Source organism: Phyllopteryx taeniolatus, chromosome 1 (genome assembly GCF_024500385.1).
Source record: "Phyllopteryx taeniolatus isolate TA_2022b chromosome 1, UOR_Ptae_1.2, whole genome shotgun sequence".
NCBI classification, from domain to species: Eukaryota; Metazoa; Chordata; class Actinopteri; order Syngnathiformes; family Syngnathidae; genus Phyllopteryx; species Phyllopteryx taeniolatus.
Window position 1 is genome coordinate 27,505,642 of NC_084502.1, and position 25,841 is coordinate 27,531,482.

Sequence of the window (25,841 nt, forward strand, 5' to 3'; positions counted from 1 at the left end):
GTTGTTTTATCATTGTGATTAAATATTATTATTTTGAGATTCCCGCACTCCTGCCTTGCCTCCCTGCTTCCCTGCAATTGGGTCCACCATGTTCTTGCCTTGCGTTCCTCGCCGTCGCCCTAACCATGTTCATGACAGGAGGGTGAGGACCGACTCACTGAAAGACTTACAATACTTAGCTTAAATAATATTTACAATGAAAAGTGAGAACTGTCAACTTCGTCTGTGAGGTTGTTGAACGCGCTGCACGGCTGTAAGAAAAAGGTTTTCTTGCTCTTCGCATCAAAATTACTGTGGTGGCAGCAATGCTGTGTGTGTGTCACTCACTTTCACGTTTACGTACACGCATGCACAAAGGTACGCACACACACACACACACACACACAGTTGCTTTCATGGACCACAACCGGCATTGTACTGAGAATGGTGTGCTTGTTTACGTTTAGGAGCTTACTATATTGTGTTGGCATGTCAAGTCTGCACTAAGTTGCTGATTTAATGTGCCTCAACTACACTAATATTTAAGTTATCGCTTCATGTTGATGACATAATTCTGTAACTTGTGTGGCGTACATTACCAAGGAATGGGTACGGTTAAGGGTTAAGCTAATGCTATTTTTTGTACTGTGGATCAGTGCCATTCCTGCCACTTGGCAGCTGCCAAAAGTAACTTATTTTTTTAGTTATTTTTTAAAATCAAGTAATCAGCAAAGTAACTAAGTTACTTTTAAGCTCAAGTAATCAGTAAAGTGACTAAGTTACTTTTTTCAAGGTGACTGTTGCGACACTGCACACAAGTCAATTTACCCTCGTTTTTGGTGATCTAATGTCACAACCGAACCCGGCACCTGACAACAACGGGACGGTAGGAGGAAGCCTAGGTAGTTAGACAGTCGGCACTGCCCTATTCACTACTATCAATATCAATAGTGCCAATAGCAGGGCACATATAAACAAACACCCATTTGCACTCACATTTATACCTATGGGCAATTTAGAGTCTTCAGTTAACCTACCATGGATGTTTTTGGGATTTGGGAGGAAACCAGAGTACCCGGAGAAAACCCACGCAGGCACGGGGAGAGCATGCAAACTCCACACAGGTGAGACCTGATTTGAACCCCGGGTCCTCAGAACTGTGAGGCAGATGTGCTAACCAGTTGCCCACCGTCAACTAACATTTTTAACATTATTAACATGTCTATGACAGACTTTCAAAGTATCTAACTGTCGGACAATTATAAAATGAATGCAACCACTAATGTAAGTACACTACAGTAAAACATAACTAGCTTATACATATATCAACCTTTGTCAACAAGTGGCAAGCGTATGGTGAGTGGTGTTGCAAGAAGCTAATGCAGCAGCATAGAGTTGATATAAAAAGTCTACCCACCCCTGTTCCAATGCCTGTTTTTTTATATATAAAGAAAATGAGGCAAGATAAATCATTTAAAAACTTTTGGACTCTCTTCCACTCTGGAGTTGCCCACGGTGAGAGGCGCCGAGCAGGTGTGGGTATACTTATTGCCACCGCGGCGCGGCGCCTGTACGTTGGGGTTCACCCGAGTGGACGAGAGGGTAGCCTCCCTCCGCCTTCGGGTGGGGGGATGGGTCCTGACTGTTGTTTGTGCAACAAACAGAAGTTCAGAGTACTCACCCTTTTTGAAGTCCTTGGAAGGCGTGCTGGAGAGCGCTCCCGCTGGGGCCTCAATCATTCTGCTAGGGAACTACAATGCTCACGTGGGCAATGACAGTGAGACCTGGAAGGGCGTGATTGGGAGGAACGGCGCTCCCGATCAGAACCCGAGCGGTGTTCTGTGCTCATCACGGATTGTCCATAATAAACACCATGTTCAAACATAAGAGTGTCCACATGTGCACTTGGCACCAGGACACCCTAGGTCGCAGTTCGATGATCAACTTTGTGGTCATGTCATCGGACTTGCGGCCGGAAGAGAGGGGCGGAGCTGTCAACTGATCACCACCTGGTGGTGAGTTGGCTCCTATAGTGGGGCAAGATGCCAGTCCGACCTGGCAGGCCCAAACGTATAGTGAGTGTCTGCCTGGAACGTCTGGCAGAATCCCCTGTCAGAAGGACTTTCAACTCCTACCTCCAACAGCACTTTGCTCATGTTCCGGGGGAGGCGGTGGACATTGCGTTCGAGTGTTCCGGAGCTGTGGCCGTAAGGTGGTAGGTGCCGGTCGTGGCGGCAATCTCCGAACCCGTTGGTGGACACCAACGGTGAGGGATGCTGTCAAGCTGAAGGAGGAGTCCTATCGGGCCTTTTTGGCCTGTGGGTCTCCTGAGGCAGCTGATGGGTACCGGCTGGCTCAGCGGAATGCAGCTTTGGTGGTAGCTGAAGCAAAAACTCCGGCATAGGAGGAGTTTGGTGAGGCCATGGAGAAAGACTTCCGGACGGCTTTGAGGAAATTCTGATCCACCATCCGGCGTCTCACGAGGGGGAAGCAGTGCACCATCAACACTGTGTAAAGTGGGGATGGGGCGATGCTGACATCGACTCGGAACGTTGTGAGTCGGTGGGGAGAATACTTCCTCAACTCTACCGACACGCCTTCCCATGAGGAATCAGAGTCTGAGTTCTCTGAGGCAGGCTCTTCTATCTCTGGGGTTGAGGTCACCAAGGTGGTTAAAAACCTCCTTGGTGGCAAGGCCCCGGGAGTGGATGAGATTCGCACGGAGTTCCTAAAGGCTCTGGATGTTGTGGGGCTGTCCTGGTTGACACACCTCTGCAACATCGCGTGGACATCGGGGACAGTGCCTCTGGATTGGCAGACTGGGGTGGCGGTCCCCCTTTTTAAGAAAGGGGACTGGAGGGTGTGTACCAACTACAGGGGGATCACACTCCTCAGCCTCCCTGGTAAGGTTTATTCGAGGATGCTGGAGAGGATGGTCCGTCTGGAAGTCAAATCGCAGATTCAGGAGGAGCAGTGTGGTTTTCGTCCTGGCCATGGAACAGTGGACCAGCTCTACACACTCGGCAGGGTCCTCGAGGGTGCATGGGAGTTCGCCCAACCAGTCTACATCTATTTTGTGGACTTGGAGAAGGCGTTCGATCGTGTCCCTCGGGGGATCCTGTGGGGGGTGCTTCGGGAGTATGGGGTATCGAACCGCCTGATATGGGCTGTTTGGCCCCCCGTACGACCTGTGTCAGAGTTTGGTCCGCGTTGCCGGCAGTAAGTTGGGCTCGTTTTTTGGTGAGGGTTGGACTCCACCAAGGCTGGCCTTTGTCAGCGATTCTGTTCATAACGTTTATGGACAGAATTTCAAGGCGTAGCCGAGGCGTAGAGGGGGTCCGGTTTGGTGTCCTCAGAATTGCATCATTTGCATCATATTTAGGAATCAATTGTTCAAGCAGTTGGACTAAAACATCGACATGCTATAGAAAATGCTTCCCTTTCATTCATTTTGAATAAAAAAAAAAACATAGAAGGACACCAGTTCCTTGAGCTTTAAATCATTCTGCAACACATTCCAGGATGAGGGTGCAGAGGATCCAAAAGCCCTTCTCCCAATTTCCGTTGAAGTGTTTGGAACAGAGAGCATAAAGAGGTCCTGAGAACGCAACGAATACTGTCCGGTACTTCTCTGTCTGATAAAAACACATGATAGGAGGGAAGCAGAGCAAAATAAAACCTGCGATAGCACTAAAGATCACTTAACAGAAACAACACTTCTGTTTAATTGTGCTGCTGCGCCGTTGATCATCTCCAAATGACGTGGCACTGAAACACTTGGTAAAGCTGGACAAAAGTATGTGGACAATGCTTCTGCGAAGAATGTGAGTCCTTCAAATGTTCTATGAGGTGTTCATGCTGAATTTAAGACCACAAAGCAGACAAAACAAAAAACTGCATTATTGTTTTTGTCTAATTGCTGAAAGTGGAGAATGGAGTTTTTGCATACGTTATTCAATGTTATGCCTTTTAATGCCTTTTATGGTTGTGATTAAAGGTGAGCCTACACCTTTTTGATTGTGATTAAGGGTATTTGCAGTACTAAGCAAAATTCAGTAGTAATAAACATATTAATCCACAAAGGGTCCATATTCAGTCACCCTTTTATCTTACATCCATTAAATACACAACCGCTTCAATAGCGAAGATCCATTTATGAGTGCTGGGTTACATCCACTGCCCATTTAGCTGTGCATGTTTTATTGCCTGTCAGTGGCAGAAGAACAAAATTAGCATAAATAGAAATCTCACTTATTGAAATACTCATGCACGTGACACAGGCCGGGCATAATGTTGATGTGATAACCTCCGGCCTGTCATCAGATGAGGGATTTAGGAAGATAAATTGAGCGAGTGTCTGAGGAGAGGAAAAAAATTGAGTGATGTGTGTCGGTGATTATACAAGCATGTCACACAAAATACAAATACTTTATATAATGATTATGTTGGGAAATCCTGATCCTTTATAGTCCGAAGGGCTTTGTACCAGTCGGAAGATCCAGTACATTTTGTCTTATTGATGACAATGACACATTCTATTATAATACAGAGTGTAGAAAAAGACAGAAAAAACACATCCTGATGTTATGATATGTAAAATAATTCAAATACATTGATTAAAATGCAGTCTATAGCTTTCCTAACAATAGCATTTTATTTCATTTTCAGCCTTATTACACTTTTAATACGCATTATGACCACTTCTTCTTAGAGGGACTAACAGCAACAGGTCAGAAAGACCTGGGGCCTCATTTATCATGCACGTGTATACGTAGAAGTGTATGTAAAGCTAACGTACGAACAACTCCACGCAAAGTACGGGATTTATCAACTTGGACTTATGCGTGGCAATGTGCATAAATTTACACAGCTCTGACCATGTGTACACACAAAATCTTGTGGTAGAATAGTGAAACTACACATAGAGCACAATAAGAGCATCACCAAAGCCATCCGAGTGCACATCCAGCTCCTCTCGTCCCTGCAGGATCTTTGGCCTTTTGGACATTTCAGCGGGAGATTGGAGACATGTGAGGCACCATCACCAACAAACCGAAATTAAACAAGGGTCTCCCAAACATATCGGAGCCGTATAAGGACATATTGCCAGTCATGCTTGCAATACGGGTATAATCCATAATTACATAATTCTCATCTGTTGGCCGTGACACCTTTTTTCGGCATTGAGTTTGATGTCAAAGCATTTATTTTGACTGCATGCTCTTTTCTCTGATCGATAGAATTAACAGCAGCAGTTAAATTCTCCCTCTGTCCCACATCATGTTTTCCCATTGTTGGTAACACCTGAATTAAGACCCCTGTTTAACTTGCCTGGAGACTAATTGGCGACCTGATAGCGAATCGAGTCTCCACTGGTTGCGGAGACGCCTCTGTGAGGTCTTCTGGAGTCTCCCAGAGATGAGCCGGTTCACCACGGAGTCGCGGTAAAATCGAACATGCTCGATTTCATTGGAGACCTTTTGGCGACTCCTCTATATGTTCACTCCAGAGAAAAATCTTTACGTAGCTCAATGTCACAAAACTGCACTCAATCTTCAACAAAATGTATGCGAACATCTCTACTAATGACCACTTCAGCCTCTGAAAATATGGATTTTATGGACGTTAAAGCGATGTTCCCAATAGAGGACTGTACCGGTGTCTGTGCTTCGGAGCAAGCACAGCACGCACGTACACAAACGCACGCACGCACACAGACACACTCACACACAAGAACATATTTATAGCTAGATATATATATAGTACTGTATATAGGCCTATATCAGCGACATCTGGGCGATTCATCAGCCTGGGGTGTCTCGGTGACGTCTCCACCAGTGAGATAGCCTCTTAATTGTTCCAAACAGTACTGTTTGGTTTCTGTAACCCATAAAGCGAAATTACAAATGTTTTACATTTCCACTTCTCAGTTCCTCAATCAATGTCAGTCTCGCTGAGATATTCATTTCCTCCGACCTCTTTTTTTGAGAGGAAAGTCAATGCCCACATTCTTAAAGAAAGTGTTGCTGACATAGAGCATATGGTCAATTGGAGGCATTTCTCCATCCAAATGAGCTTCAGCATACGCAAGCTTGACAGTTTAGAACAGGTGGGATTTATCAACACACATTACTTACAGGTGTGCATGCCACAGGTGCCCCCACGTTTGATACATACTGATTTTTTTGTACGTACACACATTCTAAATTTTAGTTGTACAAACAAATTCAGAATCTGTTCTATGCACTCTTTGATAAATGAGGTCCCTGGAGATGCTTACCACCAGGATGTTTCCACTATCTGCTGAGGGTGGTTACTACCTTTTTCAGCAAGATGGTGCATGGCCGCACTGGCATCTCACTGTCAAGAGGATTTCTCATTGAGCACCTGCCAAACAGACGGGTTGATGGTGCTCGACAACATGATCAGGTGTTCTGCAAGTGGGTTCCGAGGTCACCAGACATAACAGTTTGTGACTTCTTTCTTTGGGGCTACGTAAACACCAATGTTTACAAACCCCCAATTCCTGCAACTTTGGATGAGCTGAAAAATTGCACCAACTCCAACCAAAGCAATACTGATGATTGCTCTGTATAGGCCGCAGAGAGTCTGTACAGAGCTAAACTATGGACTAGTTGCATCAGGTCCGTGACGCAGTTCCAATCTTGCAAGTGATTGGAAAATTTGTTTCCGGTTAACTTCCCACTCCATTCATAACAGCGAGAAAATTACTTCTTCTTTTCCTTTCGGCTTGTCCCTTTAGGGGTCGCCACAGCGCGTCTATCCTTTTCCATGTAAGGCTATCTCCTGCATCCTCCTCTCAAACACCAACTGTCCTCATGTCTTCCCTCACGACATACATCAACCTTCTCTTTGGTCTTCCTCTTGCCTGGCAGCTCCATCCTCATCATCCTTCTACCAATATACTCACTATTTCTCCTCTGGACGTGTCCAAACCATCGAAGACTGCTCTCTCTAACTTTGTCTCCAAAACATCGAACGTTGGCTGTCTCTCTGATGAGCTCATTTCTAATTTTATCCAACATGGTCACTCCAACAGTGAACCTCAACATCTTCATTTCCGCCACATCCATCTCTGCTTCCTGTTGTCTCTTCATTGCCACTGTCTCTAATCCGTACATTATGGCTGGCATCACCACTGTTTTATAAACTTTACCCTTCATCCTAGCAGAGACTCTTCTGTCACATAACACACCTGACACCTTCCTCCACCCGTTCCAACCTGCTTGGACCCGTTTCTTCACTTCGTGACTAAAAATAAAATCTATATAAAATATCCCATAATGACACAGTAAAAACATATTTTCAGTCATTTGTGTACATTTATAAAAGATGTAAACATTTAAACATAATATGTGCATAAGTATTCACACCCTTTGCTATGACACTCAAATTTAAGCTCAGGTGCATCTGATTTCCACTGCTCATCCTTGAGATGCTTCTACAACTTGTATGGAGTCTACGTGTGGTAAATTCAATTGATTGAACATAATTTGGAATGGCACACTTCTGTCTATATAAGGTCTCATAGATGGCAGTGCATATCGGAGCAGAAACCAAGCAATGAAGTCTAAGAAATTGTCTGCAGACCTCTGAGACCGGATTGTCTCAAAGGCACAAATCTGGGGAAGGATACAAAAGAATTTCAGCAGCATTTAATATCCTGAAAAGCAGTGTGGTCTCCATTATTCGGAAATGGAAAAAGTTTGGAACCACTAGGACCCTTCCTAGATCTGGCCGTCAGACCAAGCTGAGTAACCGAGGAAGAAGAGCCTTAGCCAGAGAGGTGAACAAGAACCCTATGGTAACTAACGCGGCGCTCCAGTGTTCCCTTGCGGGGATAAGAGAACCATCCAGAAGGTCAACCATTGCTAACACACTCAACCAATCAGGCCTTTATGGTAGAGTGGCCAGACGGAAGCCACTTCTAAAATGCACATGGCAGCCCGCTTGAAGTTTGCCAAAAGGCACCTTAAGACCTGCAGAAACAAAATTCTCTGGTCTGATGAAACCAAAATAGAACTTTTTGGCCTGAATTGCAAGGGTCATATCTGGACCTATAGCATACCGGGCTAACCATCCCTAGTGTGAAGCATGGTGGTGGCAGCATCATGCTGTGGGGCTATTTTTCTGCTGCAGGAACTGGGCGACTAGTACGCATAGAGGGTAAGATGACAGCTGCCAAATATAGAGAAATTCTTCAAGAGAACTTGCTCCAGAGTGCTCTGGAACTCAGACTAGGGCGTCGATTCACCATCCAACACGACAATGACTCAGGGACTCAGAACAAAATGATGAGACAGGTGGCCTCACAGTTTGAAGTTCTTATGAAAATGATTCAGAAGAAGGAACCAGTTGGCACAACACCTGATACCACCACGGTACCAACGTTTTCATGTAAAGCAGGTACCATGCAACCGCCTGCCACCTCTGCTGCTGTCTGCCCACAGCTCTCTCGACCGGAGAGGTTCTCTGGGGATTCTGGGAATATTAAGCCGTTCATCACTCAGTGCGAACTCCACTTTGAACTGCAGGCAGCTGCCTTCCCCACCGAGCGGGCAAAAATCGCTTTCGTCATTTCCCACCTGACTGGTTGTGCGGAGGCGTGGGCTACTGCTGAATGGAGCCGGAATTCCGCCGCGTGTCATTTGAGGGCTTTTTTCGTAAAGACTATGGAGCAAATTTTCCAGTTTTCCACACCAGATCGTGAGGCAGCTCGCTCCCTTGTCACCTTACATCAAGGCAAGCGCAGGATTTCAGATTACGTGATTGAGTTTCGCATTCTAGCAGCTGAGAGTCAGTAGAATAATAGGGCACTGCTCGATGCATTCTTTCAAGGACTATCCCCCGCCGTCAAGGATCATTTGGTCCCGCTAGACCTGCCGACCGACTTGGACACTCTCATCGCTCTCGCCATAAAAATCGACAAGAGGCTTTTGGATCGCGAGCTGGACGGAGTTCGGCGGAGGGCTGCATCACCGCGCACTTGGAGGACGAGCCTTGGTGACCAGCCAAACCAAGGCAGATCCCCTGTTTCCGATCTCAATCCACTGGCTAGCATCACCAGGGATGAACCCATGCAACTGGGCAGGTGCCGTCTCTCCCCTGAGGAACGTCACGCTGGCTGAGGGAAGGGCGGTGCTTCTACTGGGGGCAGTTGCGTCATTCCGTGAGCAACTTGTCACATCAAGGTTGCCGGTGTCGGTACCTAGGGCACGGGTGCGGAGAGTCTAAATTTCATTAAGGAAGACCCTACCCAAACACTCACATTGACATTTCCTGATTCTCATTCGGAACGCATTAGTTTTCATGTTTTTGACGCCATGAATCCTTATTTTAGGGAACCCATGGTTGAAATTACATAACCCCCACATTGACTGGTCCTCTGGGCAGGTTATGTCATGGAGCAGCAATTGCGCCCAGAACTGTTGCAAGCCTCCATGTGGTGTTCAGGGCTATGTTTCAAATGACACAGACCCCATCTTGGGATCCTGATTTATCTCAAGTGCCCTCCTGTTACCAGGACATTAAAGATGTTTTTTCCAAGTCCAAGGCCTTCCACCCCACAGACTTTATGACTGTGCTGTTGACTTGCTGCCTGGAACCACACCCCCACGAGGGAGGTTATTCTCTCTTTCAGGGCCGGAACACAAGGCTATGAAGGAGTATGTGGATGAATCACTGGCAGGCGGGATTATTCGCCCATCTCCATCCCCTGCGGGAGCCGGATTTTTCTTTGTGGGCAAGAAGGACAAGACTCTGTGACCCTGTATCGATTACCGGGGTCTCCACGACATAACTGTGGAAAACAGGTACCCTCTTCCTCTCATCTCCACCGGCTTTGAGTTCCTGGAGGTTGTCAAGGTTTTCACCAAACTAGACTTAAGAAATGCATATCATCTAGTCAGGATAAGGGAGGGGGATGAATGGAAAACAGCATTCAACACACCAACGGGACATTACGAGTATTTGGTGATGCCTTTTGGACTAACTAACGCTCCAGCTGTGTTCCAGAACTTTGTCAATGATGTCTTGCGCAACATGTTGAATGTGTACGTTTTTGTATATTTGGACAATATTTTGATATTCTCCCCGGATGAGGAGACTCACATCATTCATGTCCGCTCTGTGTTGCAGCAGTTACTGCAGAATGAACTATATGTCAAGGCTGAGAAATGTGAGTCCCACAAGGCGTCCGTTTCTTTTCTGGGGTTCGTGTTGGCTCCATGTGAAATCAAACTGGACCCTTGCAAAGTTGATGCCGTGACTAATTGGCCCACTCCCACGTCACGCAAAGACGTACAAAGGTTCTTAGGGTTCGCTAATTTCTACAGAAAGTTCATTAAAAATTCCAGTTCTATAGCCTCGCCTTTGCATGATCTTTCCTCGCCACACAGACCTTTCGTATGGAACGCGCTTTGTCAGGCAGCTTTTCAGAAACTTAACTCGAGCTTTACCTCCGCTCCCATCCTCACTTTGCCAGATCTCAAACAGCAGTTTGTGGTAGAAGTTGATGCCGGTATAGGAGCAGCGCTCTCCCAGGAGCAGTGCTCTCCCAGAAATGTCTCAAGGATGGTAAGCTACATCCTTGTGCTTATCTCTCCAAAAAACTGACCCTAGCCGAGAGAGATTATGACATTGGTGACCGTGAACTGCTGGCAGTCAAGGTCAAGTGTATGGACAGATCACAAGAACCTGGAATATCTTAAGTCTGCTAAGACATTAAATGCGAGGCAGGCTAGATGGGCTCTGTTCTTCACTAGCTTCAATTTCATATTATCCTACCGACCTGGTTCTAAAAATACTAAGCCAGATGCTTTATTGCACATTTTCTGCACAGAGAATTCTTTGTCCGACCCTAAAACCAAGTTATGTTTCGACTTTGGCTCTCCAACAAGCATATTCCACTCCGGGTGGAGTCCTGGAAGCTTGCTCCCAGGTTCGTTGGGCCCTTCCCCATCACAAAGCTCATCAACCCTGTCACCGTGAAGCTTAGGCTCCCAAGGTCGATGCGGGTCCACCCTTTTCATGTCAGCCTGCTCAAGCCCGCCCGGGGATCGTGAATTTTTGGGTCCTATCCCCTGTTCCGTTCATGACAGCCCTGCGATTGTCTTGCAACCAGTTCAGGTGTACCCCGCCGCCTGCCCGACGATAGCTGGGATAGGCCCCAGCACTCCCGCGACCCTTGTGTGGATAAGCGGCTCAGAAAATGGATGGATGTTACATTCATTTGATACTTGTAAAGAGTTTGGCAACACTTGTTTGGGCCTGTTGAAGAAAAATATGTTTGTTTGGCACATTTGACCATTTGACATTTTAATGCTATTTTTATTTTCAGCCTGACATTTTCAACCCATCTTGGCCTCTTCCATCTGTCCATTCTCACTGTTTCTTATTGCGACAGTATGCTCTCAGAAGCGGTAAGGTAACTAATTAGAAAAAGCAACCTATACAGAGCTAACCAACTCTATTTGAGATGGCAATGCGCCAACCAACCGTAAAATCTATCTGATGTATTGCATTGCCATACAGAGAGGCTGCACTATCAGTGTAACTTATGGGACAAATGTCTTTTTTTCCCATTTGCCCTAAAGTGAAGTGAAAGTGAAATGGTCCACTGGGAATTATCCTGATTCTCTCCATTTCCCACCTAGAAGGTTACACGGAAGAAAGAACTGAAACATTAGCACCAGACACACACGGAAAAAACAGTAAAAGGGCAAGGAAATGAGGCCTTTCTGAATCAAAGGCAGTTGAATAATTGTGGGCAGGCTGATCGAATGAAGGTTGGCATATTGAAACCTATCACTTGGCCTGGGGCACCGACCTCCCAATCTTAGCTTTGATCCTCCAGGAATTTTGGCTGTTGGAAAAGTAATTGTCTTGACACACCTACAGTAAATCTCTCCCTGAAAAAGTTTCTATAATTGATCTGCAGTTTGTTACTTGGTTTATTGTGTTATGGTTGCTGTGTCGTTGAGGCATGGTGGACCAAATGCAAAGACTGGGGTGAGGTTCTGGCAGAAATACTCCATCAAAGGTATATTACATTTCAAAACCGGAAACATAACAGGATTTAAATGACAATGAACAAAGAACAACTATACTGAAACAAGGGAACTAAATGCTGTAAACCGAAACTTAAAGGTAATAAGGTGAGCAAGACTTGAGGGGAGAAGGAGATGATTGGACAACACAAGGAACATTACATACAGAAGAGACGGACACATTTAAAACTATTGATTAATTAGGAAACAAAAGAAAGCACATGAGCAAAACAGGGCCAAACATGAACCAAAATTGAATTTAAAAATCATGTATTTAGCAACATCCAAACAAAACTAGTCCACCAGTGAACCCTGACACCCTCAGTGCATTGGGACAAATAAAAAAATGGTGGCCTACAGGTCCATGTTATTTATTTAGATATAAACTACTCACAAAAATGTAGGGATATTTCACTTAAGGGGGAAATGTATGGATGCTGTCAAAACACAAACAGGTGTTTTTGGGCCATGATGGGACCAATGCGTTTCCTGGTTCAGTTAAAAATTTTATTTAAACAGTCCTCTTCATCATGCTGTTCACATCGTGATATCAGGAAACCAAAATGACACCTAACGATTGATCAACAGTACATCGTCATTGTGATGGTTCAAACAGGTTGTTCCTTAGAGGGAAGTGACCACTGAGCTGAGAGTGTCAGCGTGTCATAGTGTCATCAGCAGGTTGAGAGAGATTAAAAAACATTGGAAGAGTGAGAGAAAGGTATATTGGTGAACATCCTTGGAATTTTTATTGGGTCTACAAAAAGGACGTGGATTGAGATGTTTAGAGAAGCTAAAAATAAGTTCATCTGTCAAGGTTATGGCATAGTTTACTGTTCCTGAAATGTCATTTGAAAGCCTAATATCCCAAACTTTTTGTGAGTAGTGTGTGCATCACATTTATAAAGTCCTACAGAGGGTAGCCTTTAATAGAGTGACATTGGGCTTGTGTAGTAGGCGGTCTATTTGCTTTACAATGAAGGTCACCCTGAAAGGATTAGAACATGATGTCCTAAGACCACCCTCCTTTATCATGGTCAATAACATGCCTTTGGATCAGTAAACCACTGCAGACTTCTGACGACAAGTTTTAGTCCATAACAACACAAGCACAGTAGCAGTCGGTCTTTTTGCCTTTTATTTATTTATTTATTTATTTAGCATAAGGAAGAGCTGAACTTCACGGCGCGTGGCATGCATTGGATCATTAATAGAAGATGACGACTCATTTTATACTGTTTAATGCAAAAGACAGGCTGTTTAATTTATAATGACCACCAACCCATCAACTAATCACCAGGTTTAATCACAACTGGCCAAACTGCAAATTAAACAACAGGAACAAATGGGCCGATCCACAGAGGAGACAGATGTTGAGATTGTCGGCTTAAAGCGGTTGGGAATTTCTTATCAGTCTGCAGAAGGTTTTAAAGCCTCCGAGGCATCCCATTGCTGTCAGGTAGAAATGATTGTTGAACAAAAAAGATTCAAACAAAGGTTTTCTGTTTAAACTGATTCTGTGTTGTTTTCCCCCTCTTGGTTACAACAACAACAACGAATAACTTAAAATGGCAGAAGTACTTTTTTTATTATTATTTTTTTTTATTACTGTTGGAAACGGCATGTTTAGGAAAAGTTTAAATAAAACTGCTAATGGTCTTCAAGGTATAGTGCCAAAGCTACAACTGGGGTGAGACAAAGCTTGCAGACTTTATTTGTCATGTAAAAGTACACGACACCTTCATAAAGACAACTTTTAGAATACTGTGGTGTGGATAATAATAACACTGGGTTACAAAAATACTTGGTGGTAAGATGTCTGTTTTTTCACCTGATTTAGCACAATTTTGCATCCCTGAATCAGAAAAAAACAACAACAGCAACAACAAAACAAAAAAAAACACATGGCCATAGTTCAAAAGGTTGACCTGATTGAGCAAAACCATTTGATATTTGGATTCAGCACATCAAAATTGTCGAAAAAATCAGCTAAAAAAATCTTAGACAATAAATTTGTTGTTGACCGGGGTAATCCTCGCTGACAGAGCTTTTCAGAGCAAAAAATAAGCCATGAGGTTGAAGGCACACCATTTCTATTCAATAAATGTGTAAACATTGAAAATTAAATTTTGTCTTTGTCTTCATGGGTTAATGGGTGGAGATTAATGAGGAGAGAAATGAAAGGGCATCTAAACATTATCTAAATGTTGTGCTGTTTGCAATGGTGCATACATTTTCTTTTACTTGGTAATGAAAAATGAATAGTATATTATCCATGGTCTTAGTTTTACAAATCAGTGTCTGATTTTCCATGCCTTAACAATTATTAACAAAAAATAACATACCTCGGTTGCACGGTGAACGACTGGTTAGCACATCTGCCTCATAGTTCTGCAGACCCGCGTTCAAATCTGGCCTCGCCGGTGCGGAGTTTGCATGTCCTCTCCGTGCCAGAGTGGGTTTTCTCTGGGTACTCCGGTTTCCTCCCACATCCCAAAAACATGCATGGTAGGTTAATTGAAGACACTGAATTGGCTGTAGGTGTGAACGTGAGTGTGAATGGTGGTTTGTTTATATGTGACCTGCAATTGGCTGGCGACCAGTTCAGGGTGTACGCTGGCTCTCGCCCAGAGTCAGCTGTCCAGCACGCCCACGCCCCAAGTGAGGAATGAAGAACACACCTCTTCGGAAACATAACATGGACCAGTGCTCATGATGTACCAGTGGCATCAATGTCAAAGTCATCAATTCTTAAGCTTTTTGTCCCTCATTAACTTGTGTCTTGTTTGCAGATATTCACGACGAGAATGGGTTAAAGCCGGTCATGGTTTACATTCATGGCGGCTCCTTTATGGAGGGAACCGGCAACATGATTGACGGCAGCATCCTGGCGAGCTACGGCAACGTCATTGTCATCACAATCAACTATCGTCTCGGCGTTCTGGGTGAGTGCCCCAATTGGGACCTTTTAATTATTTTACTTATGGCTGATTGAGTCTTAAAGTGACATTGGATGATCAATTTAATGACGAATTCGCTCTCACTATTGTCACCAATGAGCTGATCATTGAGGTGGAGGACATTTGCTATATAAATGCAGGCAGTACAGAACCAGACACCCAAGCCCCTTGTTAAGCTGTTTTTAATTACATTTTTCAAATATTTAATGACTTAGGTCAGGAATCGTGTGTGAATGTGTGTGTTACTTGTGAATCTATGTCCCTCATTTTAATTATTCACAGATATCTGATGCACCTTCCAAGGACTTGATTGCTTTGAGAGTGTACGCTCATACTTTTGCTGTTTGTGTGAGTGCAAACATGTGACAGTTTAATTCGTTAAAGAAACAATATTTTGTCCTTTTAGCCGAATCCCAGTTTTATAATCATTTTGCTGCACTAGGGAGAGTAGCATCTCTGTTGTGGCCATGGCAACTCTGTATCGCCCGCACGTTAACACCGCTCATGTGCTAGTGTAGCGGACATGCTCCCCGCAAACGCAGGTGACACAGTGACTCCCCACGGTTTGATAAACTGCATCCTCCGAAGCCGCCCTTCTGTGAGACTCCCACAACAAGACGCTTTGGACCCTGAAGTAATTAGCAGGTCCCCTTGAAATCTTGGTTTACAGTCAGCAAAGAGTCCTTTCTTCATTTGAACTCACAACAGCCCAAAAGGGACCGATCGACGATGTGATGCAAATACAGCAACAAACTATTTGCTTAATATCCAAACATGCATCCATGGCGCCACCCACTGGTGTTTGAGAGGACTGCAACCCGTGAACTCTCATCTCATGTTTAACCAAGGATCAATGTCTGTTTTAATATTTCATGAACTCTGCAGAAATATTCCAAATGTATGCCTTGGTTTCTGTGTCAGTGTGTCAACTTTACAAACGCAACTGTGAGATTTTGAGAATTGTTTATCTTGATTTGACTCCAAGCAGCATGAAATCATAAGCAGTTGATTTGCCAAAACTAAAGTATAAATATTCTATGTGCTAGAGCTGTCAATAAAGAGAGTACCAAGCTGAGGTTATATTATATTCATATATTATTTTAAAACAATTTGATAAAATTTGTAGACAAGATTCAAGCGGGTGGGTGTGGTCTTCTCCGTCCCTCTTCGACACACCCCTGGGGGTGTTTTTTTTCTCTCGTGTGTTTTTTCCTCTCCTCTTGTCTTGCTGGCAGCGCGCCAGCTGGGCCACCATGGGCCACCCACCCCTTTCTTTGCTCGGGCACACGGCTCGATAACCGCAAAGGTTGCGATGAAAACAGACTTGGCTTCCCAGACTATCCATGGGCCACCGCTAGGCGATCAGAGCAGCTACTACGAAGGTACCAGGTACGCTTCCAGATAAGCGTGATCGTTCTGAAATTGCCAGCGAGCCACAAAAAAGGCCGGAAGATAAACAGTCACTACTCTCCCAACAAGGTGTGACAAACAACAATTTTTCTTCTTCCACCTCTTGTGTTTTGCTTTATTTTTCTACATATTTTTCTTCTGCAACCAAATCTGTCACCTTGCTTCCTGAGCCACTTCCGGAGAAAGAGACTACCACCCATCAGCTTGAATTTACGCTGGTGAGTAGACACGGCAAAACGTTTGCCAGACTGTACAATATTAGTGCCTAATAATTTCGGGGAAATTACTAGCTTCAGACAAAATCTCAACTTTGTCCTCTCTCGCATCCGCACTGGATCCAGCAAACGCTCACGTTTCCAACTTTAGTCCAACACACGATGTTCTATTTCCCTTTTCGTACACCTATTTTCCTTCTTTTTATTATTATTCGTGTTATTTTCTTTCTTTAGTTAGACCCGTTTGTGTGTTTCCCTCTAGATCCCTTGTAGATATAATTAAATATACCATACAATTCCACTCTTGGTTGAATTTTGTGTAAATTCTGAGTTTAAGTAAACCTCTGTCATCTAGAACTCGAAGTTTCACAAAGTGTAGCAACCTTCAGATTACGAGACTGATAAAAAGGTTTGTCGTCACTTTCCCTGTATTTTATACCTATAAAAAGTGACGTGGTGCCCCTTTTCGAGACATATTAGTTTGATTTTTAACAATTGAACTTAAAACTACGGTAAACCGGAAGTAATGCTGGCATCGCTTCCGGCTTATTCTTTTCTCTAAATTACATTTTAAATCAAAATATTGATTTGACGAATATACGCTACACTAGCAAAAGTCACATATTAGGTTTAGTGTCATGTAGGCAAATTTACAAAGCTTGCTTTGTAAATGGCATCTTATTTTTAATCTAGAATATTTGCAAAGTTAAGCATTCATACTAATTCTGCACAACAATGTTAAGGCCTGATATAATAAGATCCCAAACAGTGAATGCGAGCTTGCATGTTCCCTTTAACAGATTGCGCATTCTGTTCATGAACAAGATTAGGATCTTGTATTAGGAACAGCGGGCGCTAAATTGCGTGTTTACTCACGCTAACCCAGGGGTCTGCAACCCGCTGCTCCAAAGTCACCTCCATCCTTCTGCTGTGGCTCTCTGTGACAAAATAAATAGTGATTATTTCATTTAAATTTAAATTAGCTGGTTCGTTTTTCAAATGTAATTGTTTGCATTTTTGGTCCACTGCTGAAGGATAATTTAACTGTGGCTTTAATTTCATAAATACAAGGAGGACTCAAAAAATCATTGACTATTTTTTGGAAAAGTAAGCTTCAACCAAGCATCTTTTTTTTGAGATTTCAAAATGTTTTTGTTACATGCAGAAAAAAAGCAAGTCATTGATTTCATAAATGCAATACACTATACAGTAGTTTTTTTTTAATATATCTAGGTAAAAAAAAGATATCCTAAATGCAGTGCTATCCTCACTTTAAAGTTTAAAATTTTGTGTTTTCTGGGATAGGCTCCAGCACGCCCGCGACCTTAGTGAGGAGAAGCGGCTCAGAAAATGAATGGATGGATGGATGGATGGATGTTTAGTGTTATTTTTTTTTCCATTGAGAAAATGTCCAAAGGACTGTTTGACAGTTTCACGTTGCCAACCCTGCTCTAACCGATTCTGTGCACTGTTGGCAACAGGTGTAAAAAGGAAGGATGTAGTGGATGTAACAGACAAGAATTTAAAGTTGAAATATTCCATGCAAACTACATTCTCACATCCGTTCTGTCTGTTCTGTGAGTTCAAGACTTCAACTATTACTAATATCACTTCAGATTAGCAGCGAGTTCTCCCGGGATCAACAAGCTGTTTGTATCCGTAAGGGAAGGCCGTCTTATCAGGGAATTGTATTCACGGAAGACTGAAGCGCGGCACGTCATCTCCATGATGATGGTTTTGCACAGGAAACATCCCAACAGCTCATATCCCGTACTTAAAAGGGTTTCGTGCTCTATGTAGCGCTAATTGTTTTCACTCTGAAAAATTTGGGAGCGCACTGCAAGCACAAAATGAAGTCTGAAGTGATGTAATTGGAAGTGTTAATGGAAGAAGCAAGAGTTAAGAGAAAATAAATTAATTGCGCGGATAAATTTAGGTAAGCCTGCAACCACAATAATGTTTAACTTGATTTAACACCCCCCCCCCCCCCCCCCCCCCCCCCCAAGTCCATGACATTTGGATGTATATACAGGTGCCCATCCTGTGCAACACTAAATTTAAAACTTAGGACAGTACACCCGGAAAACTGCTCTGGAAGAGGCCAGCACCAATTGTCACATTGCACTGAAATGACCAAGACGCATGAAAATGCAGAATTGATTCATACATTTGTCTTAGGTGATATAACATGACTCCTTCTTTTGATTTACCCCAAATCAGCCCTTAGGTCGTCCAGAAGCTCCAAAATCACATTTTATAGATGATAATTTTTGTTGGCTCTCATTTTGCCTGCGCTATGCTAGCGCAATTCATCTCAGGTTTGATAAATCTATCTACTTGCATATACTCCTCCCACAATCCTCAAAATGAACTATGGGGCAATTGGCAGACGCAGTCCTCATTGCGTCCGGTTAGTAGATCAGCATCCACATCTGTTTGCGTGCCGAATCAAGTTTGCGGCCGTTTTTGCACGTGCAAACCTTTAGGAAATTATGCCCTTAATTTTTTAAAGGCACATAGTGTAACTGCGTTGCCATTTCTCAACTGATTCTAACTCCACCAACAAAAATATGAGACTCATTTGGATACAGTTGATTATTTTTCTCACTTTAATTCACTTTATCCCTTAACACTTCTAAAATATTGAAGACTTTTTGCAAGAAAAATCATGGAAAAATAAAAAGCAACGAGGTTTGCAAATTCCACAAGGAATAGTATAAATTAAATGATTATATTTTACACCGGTAAAATCCCCTTTTCTCTTTTGCTGTCTGGCATTTATCCTTCAATGTTGATGCAAGAGTTTTTCTGTCGCAGTGACGCTAGTCTGAATCTCTGTGCGCATGCTGGTGCCGATCCGCTCCACTTTATTTGCCATTCATTACAAGGCCTAGCCTGTCTGCCCCACTCACTATATTTAGTTCCCTGGGAGGCAAGGGGAGAAGGTGTTCTGTGAGAGTTATGCTGTGTGGAAGTGGAAAAAAAAGGAGGGAGTGCAGATAAGAAGACTGACAGAAACCACTGAAGAAGAAAAATGGAGCAGAAGATAGAATGTTGCAGGATAATGTGAGGCTTTGAATAACCTGCCGCTTAGACGCAATGCAAGCACTGAGAAGATCAGAGGGCTCTTTCGCTACTTAATTGACACTCATTTGAGTCACTGAGTGTGTTTCTTGCAGGTTAGCGTCATCAACAGGAACTGATGAGCATAGTGTAGTTGACACAGGGGACGTCTGTCACCTCGCTTTATATTGCTATATGCTTATACATGTTGTGAGAGGCTTCCTTATTCCCATATGACGGATCCAGCTGAAGGAACTAATGATAATTTTCATAATCGTAGATTATTTACTTAATTAATTGAGTAATAAGATTGAGCAATGATTCCCAAAGGTCACAGTATTGGTAGCTTCTCTCAAATTATCAATTAGGAATCATAAAACTGCGATTGATTGCAAAAATCTCTACAAAATCCATACAAAAAAAAACATGTTTTGAAAGATGAGCAAATAAATTGCCTGATTCAATGTTTAGTATTTTTTACCTGTTTTAGGCAACTTCATGTTGATTTTGGGTTTAATGGTTATGAAAGATAATTATATTTGGAGATTATTGAACCTAGTCTAGCAAGAGTGATGTTTTACTACGTGGTTTATATTCAGTGTTGCCATTGGGCATTTCATTATCTGACTACTTACGCATGCTTTACTGTCTTTGTGCTTTAACTCAACCAGAGTTTGACAGTTTGATTATTTAATTCTTTGGCCACTGAGGAGAGGAGCAGTTGAATGCAAGACGATGGTCATTTGCACGTAAAAGTTGACTTACTCCTGAACAATGTATCCCTCTCACTTCGGAAATGATGACTGCATGCCCGCTCACAGGTGACACATCCTTTGTGCAGTTAGTGTATGTAGCATTCCATAAGAAGTGTGGTCACGACGTAATGTTGGGTTATGCTCACTGGTTCTTGAATTTTTTTAGTAACCAAAGATGGAATTATGTTTCCTTTATTCATCTCCAAAGATTCCTCATAAACTGAATTGGAGGATGTCAGAGATGTTGCCTCCTCGATAGGGGTTGTGCATGTGACTGCTCAGCTCTACTCAGCTCTTCTCACCTCAGTTTGGGGAGAGGGGAGTCATTTTTTTTCATCGGCATTACCACATTACTGGTAACCTTTCATTGCTCAGTGAGTCTCCGTATTGTGTTTTTATGTCTCAAAAGTATTTTCTGTCAAATGGCTGTCTGTTGTCATACTAGAGCAGCTCCAACTACCGGAGACAAATTCCTTGTGTGTTTTTTACATACTTGGCAAATAAGATGATTCTGATTCTGAATCCACTCGTGGATTAAACATGCAAGGTTGGGAAGGTGCAAAATCGGCACCAAAACAGGCCGATTGTCTTTGTGTGTACCGGGCCGTAATCAGCGGATGGCAACCAGGAGGCCCTTTTGAGCCCGATCCAATCGGTAATAACTCAAATCATAGACAGAAAACCCCAAAAGAAAACAAACCAAAAAAAACTCTGCAATAGCTTAGCAGGCTTCCACCCCAGCCAGCAAGCAACACTGATGATCCAAGAAGAAAACAAAGAAAACTTGAACAAGAGAACCATCGCGATAAGGGAAGGTGTGAGACAGATGACTTGTCTAAGGCAAACCTCTATGTTGTGCACCTGCAACAAAATTAGCCCCAAACAATTTCAAAAAGAGTTAGCACTGCAACACTAAGTACAAAGGCAAATACAACAAATACACGAGAGCTGCTACCATTGGAGACTTACAATAATACCGTAATATTCCTACAACAGTTTTTGCATTGCTTTGGTGTCCTATACTGTTGAAATTAAGCATGTTCCAGAAAAGAATCCCTTGGCAGACATTGAAGAAGTGGTGCGCTGTGGAGCTTGCTAATGCTTTTGAAGATTATAGTAAGGATAAAAACTTTGAAACGGCCTCTCTGTCCTGGCGCACAGGAAGCTGAAACTAGCCATGCATGAGTAGTACTTCGTCTTAGCTGTGGACGAGGCTACAGATGTGATGGATTTCATCCAGCTACTTACATTCACAAGCGCTTTTGACAGTTCATTTGAAGTGCATGAATAGATATTACAATTGGTGTCTTTGCATGGCACTACCAAGGGCACACATATTTCCATCACTGTTAATAGCGTTGCTCTGGAATATCATAAATGTGGAAAGTTTGATTTCTGTCTGTTCAAATGAATATATGTAGAAGAGGACTGCGTAACTTATCTATGTATGCTGGCATAATATGTTTCATAAATAATTCTATTGCCGATAGTTTTGTCCCTCTAACTATTTGTGGCACTCTTGATCATCAAAGTTGCGCATTAGTATTCTAAAAGCTCATTGCTTCATTCACATACTGCATAGATACACCGTTGTAATGGGGTTAGCCCTTGAGAAGATCATCTCTCTCACATATTGGTTGTGTCAGTGCTGGACATGACAGATCTCTCAGGTAACACTAGGCCCCATCTAGTTATCTCATGACCTAATCTGAGTATAAAGGTTAATTTATCAGATGTGTCAGGGCCACATGGCTCTCATTGCAGCACAACAGACTTTAGCTTCTAATTTAGTCGACACAGGAGATACAACATAGTGTACAGTACAGTGGTGTTGCAGGAACACCTTATCCTCTCTCGAAAGTAATTCACACATTTTAAATCACACCTTTTCCACCTCCATTCCCATTTTAATTTAATAGTGAATCCATACATGGAATTGTATTCAACAGGCGTACATACATTAATTCAAATAAAGAGTGACAAGTTATTATGACTAGATTTGAATAGTTACTGTTAGGTTCATTGAAGACTCTAAATTGTCCATAGATGTGAACGTGAAGGGTTGTTAGTCTTCAGTATATACACTCCGAAACTGCTGTGTCAAGTGATTGATTTCTCAACCAGTGAATGAAGACAGCAGTGACTGAAAATTCAGCAAATGACCTCTCTATAGTCAGGAAGGTGGGACTTGAACAGAAACACAAACCACAGTACAGCAGTGGTACAATTCAATTTTATGGCCATGTCCAAGGAAAACAGAATATGTACTCGCCCTAATCAATGGACAGCAGTGTGTCTAGTACTATTCTGTATTGTGTACTGTACTACCGTGACCAGTACTCAAATGAAAGAAAATGAAAACTGTAATAGTCTATTTCGAACGATACAGAGCCCCTAAAGGGACATGGAAAAAAAAAAATAATAATAATTAAAATGACCAAAAAAGAAATGTGTACCAGAACAAACTGATGTGTAGAGACAGACAAACTCAATCATCAAAATGGCGGCTGCTATTTCCTGCGCTGTTGAACTGTAGATTACAGCATTTTAAATGTGATCTGAGCTTGAGTGCATGATGGCTGTACTCAACATGCACTAAACTTTCCCCAAGCGCCGGTGAGTGTGACAGTCTCACGGCATGCCTGCTGCATGTCTGTTCGGTGACTCTCTCTGCCTGCCCACTTGAAAATGAAATAATCTGATCTATCAATTCAGTGAAGTAAAATTCTGTTGTATTTATAGTATATAGAGCCTAGTAACACCAAAAGTTAAAATAAAAGTCACTTTCCAGATGGAGCAGGTGCAGGACCACGCTCCCCGCACATTAAAGACCCTGTAAAGTGAAATCACAGATTTGTTTCTATAGTAAATACATTATATATGTTTGAAGCTCATTGCTAAAAACATGCATAGACGGAGAACTATGTAGTACTGAATTATGGAAATATAGTGTTAAACTGTTTCACACCATTTCAGTTTTCTGGATTTTTTTGCACCTGGCTAAGTGCCCAGTTACACTCTTGGATGTCCAGCATGAGTCACCCCTTCTCCACTATATAAAAACTTGATTGCCTTCATTCGCACCAGTGGTTATCTGGCACAATTGAGAGTTACTTAGTTTACTAGATCAATTTTTTTTACCATTACAGTGTGCCGTTAGCGAGATAGCTATGCCTGCACACACAAAGGATCTTTCTTGAATGCCACTATTTGCAGAACAGCTTGTGTGGTTATTTAAATTCCCAAGCGAGAGGAGCCCCGGAAGCCTGTTAGCTTACGAGCTAGCTGATGGCTAGCACCTCTCGTCGCAGCATAGAAAGCTCCACGACGAGCCGGTGGGATATATTCCAGCCACCAGAGTTTTTAAGCATATATATTTTCGCAGTTCATACATGCAGGGTTGTGTAGGCATAGGAAAGATGCAACACAAAGTGGTATTTCATTGCCGACTGAGCGGGGCGTGGTTTCAGAGTGTTAAATTTAGAAAAAATATATATTTTCACTTTACAAGGACCAATAAAACCAGATGAAGCCCACATGAATAAACAGGTTGGTAACAGAAGCAAGCAAAAAACCCTTTTATAAGGCAGTAACCTCAAAATGAAATAAGACTCCATCCATTTTCTGTACCGCTTTATCCTCACTAGGGTCGCGGGCTGCTGGAGCCCATCCTAGCTATCTTCAATCAACCTACCACACATGTTTTTGGGATGTGGGAGGAAACCGGAGTGCCCGGCGAAAACCCACGCAGGCACGGGGAGAACATGCAAACGGCACACACGCGAGGCCGGGATTTGAATCCCGGTCCTCAGAATTGTGGGGCAGGTGTGCCAACCAGTCGTCCACTGACTCCACGATACATCTCTTGAGCGGTTGGCTCAATATAGATGTGACCGGTGGTCTTCTGCGTTGTGTCAGTTTGAAGAATGGTGTGACACCGGGACCTTTTTGGAGACGATCTCCTTTTATTCTGACAGAATAAACAACAGCAGAACGTATAAATTTGACTGTGCACTCGAGCTCCTACACAAGGAAAATACAGATGACGACATCGGCAACCCGGAAGTCGGCTTGTCACAGCGTTAAGCCAGCGAACTTCAACTGTTAAAAATACGATTTTTAAATGTAACTCCGCTGACATGTACCCATGATGTGACAAGAAAAGACATAACAATAACATTGAGACTAAAGATGCACAATAAACCAAGAGAAACATTAGGATGGTTCAGGATTACCAACTGATTGAAATATGGTCACCCACCTCTCCCACAGGAAGATTGTACAAAAGGGCAGAGGCGGGGCCACAGAAAACATTTATAGTGGGGAGCACAGAAGAAGACCTTACAGGAGGAGGAGCACCGAGCGACATGCACACAGTTTACACTGGATCGGGAGGCATTTTCTTGTCAGGCAGTAACAGATTTTGTGTAATTATGTATAAACTTCATTAAACACACAGATTGACCCGGTTACATAGAGAGTCACAGAAGAGGGATCCACTTGGCTGAATTGGTCACGCATTAATTCTGCTCATTTAAAATGTGTACTCACTGGCTGCATGTTTCGACAGCACAAAACAGCTGTTTGATTACTTTTCACAGTCCAAACAAAGGTGAAAAGCAGACAAGAGAATTTACTTTTTCTTTGTGATTTTCTTGTGTAATCTCTATACCACGTGTATTAATCAGTGTTATAGTCCCAATATGTTTTCTTTATCAATATGTTAAGAGAACTATGGTTTCTGGGACCATGCTACTACCCAGCTAAACAAGTATTTTGTCTTCTTATGATATTGTTTTCTTTTTCAAAGCATCTTCAGTCACCAGAGGGCAGGTACTCGGCCTTCCCGCAGCCTCCTCTTTCTCCTCCTTCATAAGCTCTTCTGACTCCGCAAGGACAAAAATGGCTGGCAGGAGGTCATGACCGCTCCAACATTGTCTCTGCCTCCCGGTGATGGAGTGACAACAGCCGGAAATGTGCAGCCGCTGTCTCATGACAATTGTCACAGGCGACTATCCACTGTGGTCATGACTCAGACGCTGAGGTGATGCCTTCTGACATGACACAGCAAGGCTGCGGCTGCACTTCAGAGAAGAGGAAAAACATGGCCGGCACACATGATTGGGAAAGGTTTGGAGCTTCTGTGGCTTTGACACAACAATCAATACAAAGACAAATGGATCTCAGTGTGTGCCTTAGACCTTGTGTGGTAAATCGTGGTTCACACCACTGACAGGCCCCTTGCTTGTTTTTGTGATGCCTTCATTCAGCATACACAAAGTTCCGCACAAAGGATAGTTAAGATAATTGTTGTTGCAAATGAATTTCAAGCAATTGCAGCATCAAACTGTGGCAAGCTCATCTATTTCAAAAAGTGAAAGTGGATCATCA

The 25,841-nt window shown here is 43.1% G+C and overlaps 1 protein-coding gene across 2 annotated transcripts in view; it reads left to right on the forward strand.

The window, feature by feature from the left end:
- nlgn4xa (neuroligin 4 X-linked a) overlaps nt 1-25,841 on the forward strand; it is a 90,868-nt gene that overhangs the window by 23,827 nt on the left and 41,200 nt on the right. For both annotated transcript variants that reach the window (XM_061785045.1, XM_061785054.1), the window contains one exon: nt 14,840-14,992. In XM_061785045.1, coding sequence (XP_061641029.1) covers nt 14,840-14,992 — 153 coding nt within the window. The remainder of the gene's footprint in view (nt 1-14,839; nt 14,993-25,841) is intronic.